At 36.6% G+C, this 16,015-nt stretch overlaps 1 protein-coding gene across 1 annotated transcript; it reads left to right on the forward strand.

Annotated features, from left to right (window-relative positions):
* Positions 1–2,382: 2,382 nt before the first annotated feature.
* Positions 2,383–7,606, forward strand: LOC121476909 (ubiquitin-conjugating enzyme E2 E2-like). The gene is made up of 2 exons (XM_041731058.1): positions 2,383–2,450; positions 6,757–7,606. The coding sequence occupies exons 1-2, from the start codon at positions 2,383–2,385 to the stop codon at positions 7,457–7,459; spliced, it is 771 nt and encodes a 256-aa protein (XP_041586992.1). The 3' UTR covers positions 7,460–7,606.
* The last annotated feature ends 8,409 nt before the right edge of the window (positions 7,607–16,015 follow it).

Here is a 16,015-nt window from a genome sequence, read left to right on the forward strand (position 1 = left end):
ATAAGGTTCTACAGTACAATCAAAATGTGAATGTCAGTCTAGCCCACTTAACATCTCTTCACCAGTGTGGTCTCAGATAAGTCTACAGGTTTTCCCAGTTGTAAAAAGCAGGTAATATATTAATCACCATACCCAGCACAAAATACACATGCGTGTACAAAAACATACAACACATGAAAATGCCCAAAATAAAGATGATTATTCCTCAGAAATAGTACAGTCCAAATACATTCAGGAAAAAGATAAGCATGTCTTTGTCCGATGATTTATATGTTTTCTGATCTCACTGAACATTCTTAATTTATTTCTATTGTGCAGGACAGTATATGTTCCTTTATTCAAATCCCTACTTTCAAACTGTGCCTTCTCTGGCTTGATTAGGATAAAAACCAAGCCCCAAACCATATACTTAATGGCTACTTCCTTGATTCACAAATGTTTAACCAATATTCTGAACACTTGCAAATGCCTGACTTAAAATTATGGACAAGGCATCTTTCTTGGTCCCATTTTCAATTTAGGTATGTGTTTGGGGAATCATATAGCATCTGTGAGGTTTTCATTACACTAATATTTTTTAAATTTCATCTAGTCATTATATTTAGATATAATGTTGTTTCTTGGGATCAGCAACACAATGAACCAGGATGAGCATATTATCTCAGTGTTTCTTGTATTCAGTAGACCCTCTAGTTGTATGTGAATGTCCACATTTTCCAATGTTCTCACCTTTGAGGTACTTTATTCTCTCATCTTAATTATATCTTCTTTCTGTCATGTGTTTAGAGAGTTTGCCATCATTTCCTCTCCTCTCTTCCCCCAACTTTGCAAATCACTTCCACAACATTAATTTAAATAAAATGATTGCCAGAGTTACTCTTATGTTCATACTAGTCTCCATAGATAAATTAATAATATTGGGCTTTGGAAAGGAAAACAAAAAATAATTCACTTTTTCCAATCAATTTTAAATTGAAGAAAAGTATATAACTGAGGCTAGCAGGTTAATTATTTGCATAGATAAATACAGTAAGAAATAAAGAAACACAAGTCACTTAATAGTTACTAGAAATTGCTATCATAATTCAAATGGCAAGCCATTTAATTTACAGGAATATTACATGCTTAGAAAATTACTTTCTCAGTCACAAATGACTAAAATATGAACTTGCAAGTGATATAAATGAAAAGGATGTTAATAAATAAGAATATTGTCAATCACTGTAAAATTCCTGAAATGTGTTTTTATATGCAGAGACATTTCTTAAAAGTATAAAATTTCCAAGCTATTAACAGTGTTCTTTAAATTATATAATTCAGAATTGCCATATTTCACAAAAGAAAAATTAAACACTAATCAATTTTACATAAATTCCAACTTTTATTTTTATTTTTTTAAATATTTTATTTATTCAGGAGAGATACAGAAAAAGAGAGAGAGAGAGAGAGAGAGAGAGAGGCAGAGACACAGGCAAAGGGAGAAACAGGCTCCATGCAGGGAGCCTGCTATGGGACTCCATCCCGGGACTCCAGAATCACACCCTGGGCTGAAGGCAGTGCTAAACCACTGAGCCACCCAGGGATCCCCAAATTCCAACTTCCAGACCTATATTCTCCAAATACAATGAAGATAATTATAATCTAACCAAAATTAAAACTTAACCCTCAAGTTTCAATTACCATAAGTCAATCTTTCATGAAAACTATTTAAACATATTACCTGTTTAAAGGCAAATATTACTGTTAATTTCCAGCTTCTAAACACTAATTATTAAAAACTAACTCATCCCACATAAGCACTAGGATATTCATTTCTATTTTAAAAAGTTAATTGCTTGGCTTCCTGAATACTTTTATTTTAAAACTATGATCGTAACAATATATACTAACATACATGACTAATTCACAAAAATAGTGTCCTGAAATCCTCACCAGAAGGGAATAAAATGATAAATGTATAATTTTATTATTTAATTTCAAAGCAAATGAAATGAACATGTCAAAACTCCTGTTTTTTAAAGCATGTAAATGAAAAAGACATAGTCTCTGGTATAAAGATTCTCACTGTAGTTATACCTTTGAACTCCACCATGTTGCCAAATAGTCACATGGGAAAATTGCTGAATGATTTACCAAGTGAATAAGCAGCAAAACGTTTAAAGGTCCAGGGGTAAATTAAATGCTAAGGCAAAACAGGCACTTGAAAGGGATGTCAATTTGATACCAGAAATACATAAATATAGGAGAAGCTGGGAAAATAAAAAGTGGCTTACATTATTTCTAAACAAGAAATTCCATGATAGAAGAAAGTTACTGAACACCAGTAAATCTGAATTACTGTACCTACACTGGTATGGCAATATAGGTCAACATTTTTAAAGAATGGAAAAGGCCAGTTCTGGAAAGACGAAATTAGAGGTCACTGTCCTAAGAGGTTATGTTAATGTATGGTAAGTCCCAGTTCCTCCAAATGGAAGGTGAGCTGTTTGTACTGAGGCATCAGACAGAGCTTTATTATTCTTACACCAACTGTGAAAAGTCTTGTTCAACTGTCCTAAAATCATTAAAGTATCAACGGCTGTTATCCAAATCTTTGGGAACTGAGTCAATCTGTGTCTACATTGCCTAAGCTGCAACTACTTGGGCTATCTGTTCCAACACATTCTCCAAAAGTAATACAGCAGCTTCTGCTGTAGCTATATGCACTGTAGATACACTGCAGTTTTAAAGAAGGGAAATAAAAAGAGTTGTTTCCTAATACCATTCTAAATTATGTCCAAAGTTGCCTCTTTTCTAATCCTTTGGCTAGGTAGACTAGGTTTTTGTTGTGCTTTTTTTGTTTTTATCCATTTACGCTTCTGAGTTGCTAGTTTCTTCATCTCCACATGGGAAATATGTGAAGTGAAAAGGAAATTCAGGGGATTCACCTGTGTTGTTCTTTAGGTCACAAAGTCCCTAGGCTGGACTGCCTTCTTCTCTTAAACTTTCAGTCCTATCATGTACTGCTATATATAATGTCCAAGTTTTTTAGTTTTATTTAGTGGGAGTAATAGGTAAAAGAATGTCAACTTTATCTTTCTGAAAGCAGAAGTCTCCCTTGGATGACATTTGATGCTTTGTTTTATATCAGTGTCTTATAAATGACAAGGTATAGTAGTTCTCAGCTATGATATTTCATACTAATATAATGAAGCTATAACTTGTAAATTTTGTGATAGTAGTTCACTATTTAAATTGGTTTAGCTGTTTATATTTTAATAATCTGGTTAGATTAATCACTTTCAACTTCCTGATGAACTTCAGAATTAAAATTCTCTCTCTGTCCCCCCCTAAAATAAATAAATCTTAAAAAAAAAGAAGTCACAAAGGAAATATAAAATTTACATCAAGTTAATAAAAATGGGAATAAAACATACCAAAATTTGCATGACACAGCTAAATCAGTGCTGAGAGGAAAATTTAAAGAACTAAATGCTTATAGTAGAGAAAAGGAAAAGTCTCAAATTAACAATTTAAGCTCCTACCTCAAGAAGTTTAAAATACAAACCTAAAGCAAGAAATATGAGAGAAACAAATTTAAAACAGAAAGAAAATAGAAAAAAATCAAGAAAATAAAGAGTTATCTCTTTGAAACCCTCATCAACATTGACAAAATTCTAGAAAGACTGACAAAAAAGAAAAGGCATATTATCAATACTAGGATTGGAACAGGAATTAATTAACATTTCAGACTTACATATATCAGAAATATAATAAGAGAATTCTGTATGCATCTATACAAGAACTTAGATGAAATGGATCAATTTCTCAAAAAAAGAAAAACTACCACAACTCACATAACATGAAACAGATCATTTGAATAGCCCTATTAAGAAAATTGAACTCATAATCTAAAAACTCCCAAAAGAGATTTTCTGAGAACAGATGATTTCATTGGTTAATTCAACCAAATATTTAAAGAAAAATTAACACCAATTCTATACAACTTCTTCCAGAAAATAGAGAAGGAAAAACACTTCTCAATTCAGTTCATGAAGCTAGTTATCACTCTAAGACTAGAAAAGCCAGTACAAAATAAGAAAACTACAGATCATTATGTCTCATGAATACTACAAATACAAAAAATTTTAAAAAGATTTTATTTATTAATTCATGAGAAACACAAAGAGGCAGAGACAGGCAGAGGGAGAAGCAGGATCCCCAGTGGAGCCTAATACAGGACTTGATCCCAGGACCCCAGGATCACGATCTGAGCCAAAGGCAGACACTCAACCACTGAGCCACCCAGGTACCATCAAACACAAAAATTTTAAGAAAAGTATGAGCAGATAGAATCTAGCATTATGTAAAAAGAATCAGACACCATGATCAAATGGGATTCATTTCAGGGATGCAAGGCTGGTTCAATGTACAAAAAAAAAAATCAGTAAATGTAATCCATCACATCAACTGCCTACAGAAGAAAAATCACATGATTGTACCAATTGATGTATAAAAAAACATATGACAAAATCAGAATTTTTATCATAAAAATTCTGAGGAAAAATATAGTAATAAAAGGGAAATTTGGAAGAAACTCAAACATGTGGAGGTTAAAGAGCATCCTGCTAAAAGATGAGAGGGTCAACCAGGAAATTAGAGAAGAATTAAAAACATTCATGGAAACTAATGAGAGTGAAGATACAACCATTCAAAATCTTTGGGTTACAGCAAAAGCAGTCCTAAGAGGGAAATACATCACAATACAAGCATCCCTCAAAAAACTGGAAAAAACCCAAATACATAAGCTAACCTTGCACCTAAAGGAACTGGAGAAAGAACAGCAATAAAACCTACACCAAGAAGAAGAAGAGGGTTCATAAAGATTCGAGCAGAACTCAATGAAATAGAGACCAGAAGAACTGTAGAACAGATCAACAAAACCAAGAGTTAGTTCTTTGAAAGAATTAGTAAGATAGATAAACCATTAGCCAGCCTTATTAAAGAGAAAAGAGAAAAGACTCAAATCAATAAAATCATGAATGAAAAAGGAGAGATCCCCACCAATACCAATGAAATACAAACGATTTTAAAAACATATTATAAGCAGCTATACACCAATAAATTAGGCAGTCTACAAGAAATGGACTCATTCCTGGAAAACCACAAACTACCAAAACTGAAACAGGAAGAAATAGAAAACCTGAACAGGCCAATAACCAAGGAAGAAACTGAAGCAGTCATCAAAAACCTCCCAAGACACAAAAGTCCAGGGCCAGATGGCTTCCCAGGGGAATTCTATCAAAGGTTTAAAGAAGAAACAATACCTATTCTACTAAAGCTGTTCTGAAAGATAGAAAGAGATGGAATACTTCCAAACTTGTTTTATGAGGCCAGCATCACCTTAATTCCAAAACTAGACAAAGACCCCACCAAAAAGGAGAATTATAGACCAATATCCCTGATGAACACAGACGCAAAAATTCTCAACAAGATACTAGCCAATAGTATCCAACAATACATTAAGAAGATTATTCACCATGACCAAGTGGGATTTATCCCTGGGATGCAAGGTTGGTTCAACACTTGTGACAGATCATACCAACAAGAGAAGAAACAAGAACCATATGATCCTCTCAATAGATGGAGAGAAAGCATTTGAGAAAATACAACACCCATTCCTGATCAAAACTCTTCAGAGTGTAGGGATAGAGGGAACATTCCTCAACATCTTAAAAGCCATCTACGAAAAGCCCACAGCAAATATCATTCTCAATGGGGAAACACTGGGAGCCTTTCCCCTGAGATCAGGAACAAGACAGGGATGTCCACTCTCACCACTGCTATTCAACATAGTACTAGAAGTCCTAGCCTCAGCAATCAGACAACTAAAAGAAATAAAAGGCATTCAAATTGGCAAAGAAGAGGTCAAACTCTTCCTCTTCGCCAATGACATGATACTCTACATAGAAAACCCAAAAGACTCAACCTCAAGATTGCTAGAACTCTACAGCAATTCAGCAGTGTGGCAGGATACAAAATCAATGCCCAAAAATCAGTGGCATTTCTATACACTAACAGTGAGACTGAAGAAAGAGAAAACAAGGAGTCAATCCCATTTACAATTGCACCCAAAAGCATAAGATACCTAGGAATAAACCTAACCAAAGAGGTAAAGGATCTATACCCTAAAAACTACAGAACACTTCTGAAAGAAATGGGGGAAGACACAAAGAGATGGATAAATATTCCATGCTCATGGATTGGAAGAATTAATATTGTGAAAATGTCAATGCTATCTGGGGCAATTTACACATTTAATGCAATCCCTATCAAAATACCATGGACTTTCTTCAGAGAGTTGGAACAAATAATCCTAAGATTTGTGTGGAATCAGAAAAGACCCCAAATAGCCAGGGGAATACTGAAAAAGAAAACCAGAGCTGGGGGCGTCACAATGCCAGATTTCAAGTTGTACTACAAAGCTGTGATCATCAAGAAAGTGTGGTACTGACACAAAAACAGACACATAGATCAATGGAACCCAGAAATAGGCCCTACACTCTATGGTCAACTAATATTGGACAAAGCAGGAAAGACCATCCACTGGACAAAGGACAGTCTGTTCAATAAATGGTGCTGGGAAAATTGGACAGCCACGTGCAGAAGAATGAAACTAGACCATTCTCTTACACCATACACAAAGATAAACTCAAAATGGATGAAAGATCTAAATGTGAGACAAGAATCCATCAAAATCCTAAAGGAACTTTCCAGGACTCAGAGGCAGCCACAGCAGCAGTGGCGGGCAGCAGCCTTGGGAGGCAGAACTGGAACAGCCGCGGGTGGAGGCAGCGGCACTGAGGGATCTAACATATCCACTGAGGCACAAAGAGTTGATGACAGTCCAAGCACTGGTGGAGGAAGTTCTGATGGAGACCAACGTGAAAGTGTTCAACAAGAACCGGAAAGAGAACAAGTTCAGCCCAAGAAAAAGGAAGGAAAAATATCCAGCAAAACAGCTGCTAAATTGTCAACGAGTGCTAAAAGAATTCAGAAGGAACTTGCAGAGATTACATTGGACCCTCCTCCCAACTATAGTGCTGGACCCAAAGGAGACAACATTTATGAATGGAGGTCAACTATATTGGGACCCCCAGGATCTGTCTATGAGGGAGAGGCATTCTTTCTTGACATTACCTTTTCATCAGACTATCCTTTTAAACCTCCTAAGGTTACCTTCCAAACAAGAATCTATCACTGTAATATTAACAGCCAGGATGTCATCTGTCTGGATATCCTAAAGGACAACTGGAGTCCAGCCCTAACCATTTCTAAAGTTCTCCTCTCCATCTGCTCAATTCTTACAGATTGCAACCCTGCTGACCCTCTAGTGGGTAGCATTGCCACACAGTACATTACCAACAGAGCAGAGCATGGCCAGATGGCCAGACAGTGGACCAAGCAGTATGCCACATAGGGGCCTGCTGCTTGCTGCCCCCGTCGGACCTGTGCAAGCACATTCACCAAGTGCATCAATAGCCCTACCCACCCCTCCAGACCTCGGTTCTTATTTTCTTATTTTTATTAAATTTTGAACCTTTTTCTGATGGTATGTCATCCATCCCCCCACTCCTTTCTCCCTCCCTCCTTTTCCTCCTTTTCCTTGTTTCTTCCCTCCACCCCCCTTCTCAATTTATTCCCTTTTTTGATTTCTATTAACTTGAAAGATTTGGGTTGTTGTTGGTTTTTTTTTCCCCACATCAACATGGATGGGAACTTTTGTTTTCAGTGCAAACAATGTTGGATCTGTAATAGTAAGAGCTTTCTTACAAAGCTTTGTATTACTGTGTGGTTTTGTTGTTTGTTGTTTGTTTTATTTTGATTTTTTTCCTTATATGTGATCTTTGGGAAAACAAATTCAGAATTACATCTTATTTCTACTTAAATGTAGTGCTTAGACTTAATGTTTTGTACTGAAGTCTTTATTGGTGGGTGCATGCTACGGGGAACAAGTTTTTTGTACAAAAGCTTCAATCAGAATCACCGTGCATTACTGAGACTCTGTTTATCACTAGCCTTCTGTCCCCCACACAGAAGACTGTTGGATTGAACAAAATAATATGTATTTTGATTTACTTAAAGTGCTTGTAAATTTCTTAGGGACCTGCCACTTTTGACTGTGGATCGGTTGATGAACACTTGTATTATTAAAGCACTCAATAAATCACTGTAGCTGATAAATGCAAAAAAAAAAAAAAATCCTAGAAGAGAACACAGGCAACACCCTTTTTGAACTTGGCCACAGCAACTTCTTGCAAGATACATCTATGAAGGCAAGGGAAGCAGAAGCAAAAATGAACTACTGGGACTTCATCAAGATATAAAGCTTATGCACAGCAGAAGAAACAGTGAAGAAAACTAAAAGACAACCTACAGAATGGGAGAAGATATTTGCAAATGACATATCAGATAAAAGACTAGTATCCAAGATCTATAAAGAACTTATTAAAACTCAACAGCAAAGAAACAAACAATCCAATCATGAAATTGGCAAAAGAAATGAACAGAAATTTAACCTAAGAAGACATACATATTGGCCAATAAGCACATGAGAAAATGCTCCGCATCACTGGCCATCCGGGGAATACAAATCAAAACCACAATGAGATAGCACCTCACCCCAGTGAGAATGGTGAAAATAAACAAGACAGGAAACAACAAATGTTGGAGAGGATGTGGAGAAAGGGGAACCCTCTTGCACTGTTGGTGGGAATGTGAACTGGTGCAGCCACTCTGGAAAACTGTGTGGAGGTTCCTCAAAGAGTTAAAAATAGACCTGCCCTCCGACCCAGCAATTGCACTGCTGGGGATTTACCCCAAAGATACAGATGCAGTGATACGCCGGGACACCTGCATCCCAGTGTTTATAGCAGAAATGTCCACAATAGCCAAACTGTGGAAGGAGCCTCGGTGTCCATCAAAAGATGAATGGATAAAGAAGATGTGGTCTATGTATACAATGGAATATTACTCAGCCATTAGAAAATGACAAATACCCACCATTTGCTCTGACATGGATGGAACTGGAGGGTATTATGCTGAGTGAAAGAAGTCAATCAGAAAAGGACAAACATTATATGGCCTCATTCATTTGGGGAATATAAAAATTAGTGAAAGGGAATAGAGGGAAAGGAGAGAAAATGAGTGAAAATATCAGTGAGAGTGACAAAATATGAGAGACCCCTAACTCGGGGAAATGAACAAGGGGTAGTGGAAGGGGAGTTGGGCGGGGGGTTGGGGTGACTGGGTGATGGGCACTGAGGGGGGCACTTGATGGGATGAGCACTGGGTGTTATGCTAAATGTTGGCAAACTGAATTCCAATAAATTTTTTTTAAAAGGAATATTACTCAGCATTAAAACCAACAAATACCCACCAGTTGCTTCAACATGGATGAAACTGGAGGGTATTATGTTGAGTGAAGTAAGTCACCAGAGAAGGACAAACATTACATGGTCTCATTCATTTGGGGAATATAAAAAATAGTGAAAGGGATTAAAGGGGAAAGGAGAGAAAATGAGTGGGAAATATCAGAGAGGGAGACAGAACATGAGAGATACCTAACTCTGGGAAACAAACAAGGAGTAGTGGAAGGGGAGGTGGGGGGGTGCCTGGGTGACTGGCACTGAGGGTGGCACTTGATGGGATGAGCACTGGGTATTATGCTATATGTTGGCAAATCAAACTTCAATAAAAAAAATATACAAAAAAAAAAAGAAGTCGTGGTACATGTATACAATGGAATACTACCTCTCAGCCATAAAAAGAATGAAATCTTGCCATCAATGACATGGATGAAGCTAAAGCGTATTATGCTAAGTCAAATAAGTCAGTCAGAGAAAAACAAATCTGTATGATATTACTTGTATGTGGAATTTAAGAACCAAAAAAAAAAAAAAATGAGCAAAGAGGGATAAAAGAGAGGCAAACCAAGAAACACTTCTAACTCTAGAAAACAAAGTGATGGTTATCAGAGGGAAGATCGGTCGGGGGATGGGTGAAATAGATGATGGGGATTAAGGAGTGCACTTCTGATGAGCACTGGGTATTGTATGTAAGTGTTAAATCACTGAATTGTACACTTGAAACTAAAATCACACTGTATGTTAACTAAATGGAATTTAAATTAAGACTTCTAAAAAATTAGGGATGCCTGGATGGCTCAGCAGTTAAGCATCTGCCTTCCATTCAGGGCGTAATCCTGGAATCCCAAGATCGAGTCCCCTATTGGGCTTCCTGCATGGAGCCTGCTTCTCCCTCTGCCTATGTCTCTGCCTTTCTCTCTCTGTGTTTCACATGGATAAATAAATAAATCTTTAAAAAAAACTTCTAAAAATTTAAAAATAAATAAAAATTTAAAACTACCTTTAAAAATTAAAAAGAACTATTACTTAATTTGTGTTTATCTAACTAGGGTTAAGAATCTTATTTATAATCATCACAATTAATCCTCATCTTTATTAAGTATGCATTTATAACTCCCAGTTATACACATTAAGAAATTTAGGATCAAATACATTTTCAAAGGTAAAAAATTTAGTAAGTGGATGGCCATAGTTGAAGCCTATGTCTAATTGAATTCAAAACTCTCCAGTCTTGCTTGACCTCTGCTCCATACCTACCTATTCACAGAGATAAGAAGGAGTAAGAGTCAACAGGAGTTCAGAGTCAGGGCTGAAATACAAAAATTTAGTGTTTGCTTTCTGAAAATGAATATTCTTAAATAGTGTATATCTAACCCATGCTCTCAAATTGGGAAGAATAAAACTTTGTCTGATTTCAATAATTCATAGGTCATGTTTGTTCACAAAGCTAAGGGATTGCCCAATTACTCAACCAGAGAGATAAATGAATGCAGAGCATAGGGTGAAAGAAGTATAAATTTCTAAGGCCTGTTTTGACCCCACCCCAATCAGAGATCTAAAGTGATCTACGGAACATCAGCCAGGTAGATGTTCTCCAGCCTGTCAAAGGCCTCTGAGGTTTAGGGTCTTAATTCTGTTGATTAAAGCATCTGCTAACACTCTGGGCATAGCAGGAAGAAAGCAGTACTAGAAAGTGAGACGATGAGATTCTTATAGGATGCTGTTTTTCTTTGTATATCACATGTCTGGACATAACAGTATCACACACTGAAAGCCAAATGAGAGCCTCTGGGGCTGACCAAATGAGCTCAGTAACTCATCATAGTCCCCAAAGAATTATTTTGTCTTTTCAGCCTATAACCTAAAGGGAGTGCTTCAGCAGAAATGTGAATAATTCTAAATAAAGCTATCAGAGAGCATATCCCTATAGTGCCAAAGGGAATTATTCTAAAGCATTTGTTAGAAATACTCAAATAACAATAACAGTTGGTGCTAAAGCATTCTGGTTTTATACGAAAGGAGTTCAACTCCCATCAGAATTTAGATTAATCATAATTTAATTGTTAATATAAAAAGGCTTAGGTATCCCATAACAGAAAGACTGGAGAATACAGCCTTTGTATCATTTCAATTTGAAAACTGTATTAATACAGCAATCCTACTAAAAGGTCCATCACTCATAATGCTTTATTTTAGTAGTGAATCATAGAAGCTTAATAAATGTTCACTAGCATCACATAATATCAATTTTAATGTTTCTAGAAACCAAATATGCTTTAAAATTAAAGCTAGATGGGGCTTTATATATTCTGCCTAAACTTACCAAAAGATGGATTTCCTAACAAATTACTTCTCTTCCCAAAAATATCCTTAAAGAAAGATTTTCTTCTTAAACTTATTCTTGAAGGAAGGAATGGGAAAAAGATAAGCAAAAAGACATGCAGTAGTGTAACATAGATTAGCACTTAATTCAGCCTTACTGCCTCCCCCTACCCTGCCCTGCCCTGCCAAATGCCAGAGAAATCCACAACAGATGCAGTGCCAATGAAATACAGATATTTTAAGGTGGTGTTCAATAAATAAAACACAAATTGTAATAAACATTCAGAGTAATGCCATATTTATCAAGGCCTGGTTATAACTGCTGCTAGGGAAAAAGGGCTATAAGGAAAACAATGCCATACTCATAGTCCACAGACAAGACTAGCAGGGGATCCTAAATAGGAGGAAAAGTCACACTCTGAGCAGTCAAATTTCATAACCCCTGGAGGTGTCATTTACATTGTAATCATTACAAATGGCAACTCCTGGAGTTGGGCAATGCATATCCTGCATAGCTGTGATATCAGAAAACTACACAGGTAACAAGCACGGGTTTTTAAGACCAAGATAGCTCTATCTGAGAAATGACAGGAGCCATATAATCCAAGTCTAGTAGGCAGAACAAAACACAGGGTCACTTTTTTCAAATCAGTATAAGAATTTTAAGCCTTTTTCACAATTATCAACAGTATTTACCTTAAAATTGTGCTCTCAACTAGCTTTGATGGCTAAAGTCAGTCCACTTTTACTTCTACTGACCTTTCATCTCTGCTTCAGCTCCCACTGTGCCATAGCCACCCATCATCTGATACCATATTCACCCCCATCTAATAACTGCCTCTGTCAGCCTGAGAACCCAGCCCACACCAGAACCTCCACTAAGCAACCAGAGACAAGCTGTAGTGGGAAGGAGAGGAAGGAGACCAAAGTAAATACTAAATGCAATGTTTAGAGACCACTGAGATAAAAAAGTAAAAACAGCCTTTACATTTGTTATTCAATAGGTGCCAATTTTTTTTTTCAAATACTTGTATTTTAGGAATGGGAGATTCCCATGCATTTTCTCATGCAGAAGTACAGCAGGAAATATTACTACATGGCGAGCAAGCTTCAAAAAAAAAAAAAAGAAAAGAAAAAGAAAAGCACATGGAATGCCAGGAGAATTCTTATCAACACCACAATATGGGGCATTTCTTAGTGCACAAAGCAAAAGCATTATAAAGACAAAGAACAGCATAAGGTAAAGCTATAAGTAAAGGTGGAACACACCAAAAAATTTTTTGAGCCTGATTTTTTTTCTCCTCACTGATTCTTGTCTTTCTAGCCCTCAAGCCCAACTTCCACCCTAAAAATTTCCCATCCTAGCTTTTTCCTTGAACTTCTGCTCATCTCGAAGTATTTTACAGAACCTGCCTCTATGATCATGTACCACTAAGTGCTTTGGTACACAGTACACCTCTGCTCAAACTGGTCTTTCAATATTGCAGACCTGATAGGCCCTTAGGTCTTAAATACTGAATATTAGTCTCATGTGTTTTTCTGCCTCATTATGTTTCCCAGATAGTAGGACCTGATTCCTTACAGGATTACTGTATTCATTCCAATAGGGGGCTCCTTTCTCTCAAGGCCATATTAAAGACAAACTGTTCCCCCTTAACTGCTGCCAAAGTAACAATGACAAGATGGGGAATTTCCTTGTTTCCTGAAGTTAGAGCAGCAGAAACACTGAGAGGATTTGAAAAGCATTAAAATGCATTTCTCTCTTTCTTACTCAGTTCAAATGGACTGAAAGAAAGAGAACATTTATTTCCATGACTACTTCAGGTAAAGCCTCAAATCCTCTGGTTTCTCTAAAGTTTTTGCTTTTGTATGAGAAATCATACTGCCTTTCATCAATAAACCCGTAAGGGCTTTAGAGCTCTGCAGTCCTTGTAAGCAATCCCAGAATGATTTAATGTTATTTTCTGGGGTTTTTTTCTTCACCTCAACAGCAATTCAGAATGGATTATAATGAATCTATTTTTGTTTCTAGGCTTCCAATTGCTTCACAAAATACGCTTTTTTAAAAAATCAAAATTATTTCAATGTTACAAAATTGCTTCTATACCTCCATATAGGCCTAGAAAAAAATCTTAAGAGTCCCTACCAGATAATTTTCTGGTCACAAATGAAACCACAGTCAAACCATTCCAGAGAAATAATGGTTTCATCTTCTTATAAAGGCCCACACAAGTAGAGATTCCACAGTCTCCTTCAGTTATCCCAAATGTTGACAATCCTTAGTGTTGAAAAATGCATTCCCATCTGTAGAGTCTCCTGTTCTTGTTAAACCTGTTCTTTTTATACCTCAATTCTGAAGAGATGTTTCAGACAGATATTCACTTTTTTTAGAGAAAGTACATGTGTGTGCCATGTGTATGCCATGCCACATACAAATGGGTAGGGGAGAGGAGGAAGGGCAGAAAGAATCTTAAGCAGGCGCCAACCCAGTGCAGAGTCTGACGACGGGCTCAATGTCATGACCCTGAGGATCATTACCTGAGCCGAAATCAAAAGTCTGACCCTTAACTGACCAAAGCCACCCAGATGCCCTTCAGATGGATATTTATCACTTTTAATTCAACTCAGAAATCATTTATCAAGCAACTCCTATATTCAAGCACTTTACTAAGCATCAAAGATACAGAAATGAAGGATATAATCCCAATCCTGAAAAAATTTGAAACCTAGTAAGAAAGAAAGACATGTAGACATTACAGTGATGTCTGTTACAATAAATGCCGGGAAATATTCAAAATATTTACTGTTATAACATGGACACCAATCCATCAAAATAGAGACTGAAAAACAGAGGAGGGTTATGGAGGACCCTCTCTCAACTATACGATGATAGCATTGTGATGATAGCCTAGGAACAGAAGGAGTGACTCGGCAGGCCAAGGCATTGGCTATTTTACTACTGATACAAAAATACTTTTGTATTTTACAACTAGCATAGTCATTCTGGCACACAGAACATAAATATTAACTTCAGAAAAAGGAACCATTCTTAGAGATAATCATACATAAGAACCCCTAGACCACTATCCTAATCCATGGATGATCACTTGAACTATCCTGTGATAGTCCTTAACACCGTTCACATAATATCTTAGTCTTCCTTCTTCCAAGTACATAGTAGGGTTGCACTTTCCACCTCTTTTAAGGCAAAACGTAACCATGTGACTTGTTTGGGCCAGGAAAATGTAAACAGAAGTGATATAAGTGTTAGAAGATTTTAAGAGTCAAGTAAAGGATGTGATTAGAGCCCCATCCTGCCAACATACCCACTCAATGAACATGTAGCATGAACTAGAAATGTGCCTTTGTTACTTTAAGCTCCTAAAATTTAGGGGTGTGAGTGACATATACCTAATGTATCCTGACTGATGCAATAACTAAGATTAATTTTATAGAACAAGTCAAAGTAAGCCAGAAAGAAAGGGAGGGATGATAATTCTAAGCAGAGAGATAGTGGGGAACAAAGAGTATTTCTGGATCAACATGATGACAAAGGATAATTTAAAAACATAGGCAGAAGCTTGTCATAAAATAGCTCGTATGGGATTCCAAGGAATATAGATTTAATTTTATAGGCAGGCTTGAGGAGCTAATGACCAAAAAGAGCCTTAACATTCCCCTCAGCATAGTTAAACTTTAGAGAGATTTTTCTTGACTGTAGGCCCCTGACCTCTCTTTTCTTAGAGTATTTTAGAAAACTTGCAATTGTAAATTATTTCTTTGCTCCTTTGAGATGTAAATTCCTCCCAGCCTCTGGTCAGTTTCAAATCAAGAACCTATTTCTTGAAGGTTTTTCAAGAATCTATTTCAAGGCCTAGGAACCATCTCTTTGAAATGTAATCTTAAAGACATAGGGCTCCTAACACCCAGTCTCTGTGGGAGGGTAGGAATCTAAATTGATGGGAACCAATTAGCAAACACAGATGGCCTAATTACACTGACCACCTTCCACTCACATCCTCCAGTACTTTTCTACTAGCTTACCTCACTGTCTTTTGTCTTGTCAGAGTTGAGTTCAATCTCTCCTCACATTGCAATAGTCTTGAATAAAGCGCTCCTTGTTTAACATGTCCAGTGTAATTTTTCTTTGACATTAAGAACAAAATTAAGGAGGTCATTTGCAGCAATCCACATGAGAACTAGTAAATTAACATAATCTGATAACAAAATATGAAGAAAGGAAGAAAAAGAAAACATCTGAAATCACTCCACCTATTTTGGGATGA

The sequence above is a fragment of the Vulpes lagopus genome, chromosome 16, assembly GCF_018345385.1.
Source record: "Vulpes lagopus strain Blue_001 chromosome 16, ASM1834538v1, whole genome shotgun sequence".
Taxonomy (NCBI): domain Eukaryota; kingdom Metazoa; phylum Chordata; class Mammalia; order Carnivora; family Canidae; genus Vulpes; species Vulpes lagopus.

Excerpts from the sequence above, each read along its gene's own strand:
- LOC121476909 (XM_041731058.1), top strand. The coding sequence starts at position 2,383 with ATGGAAAAGGCCAGTTCTGGAAAGACGAAATTAGAGGTCACTGTCCTA. Across the intron at positions 2,451-6,756 it reads AGAGGTTATGTTAATGTATG|GACTCAGAGGCAGCCACAGC; the intron begins GTAAGTCCCAGT and ends GGAACTTTCCAG.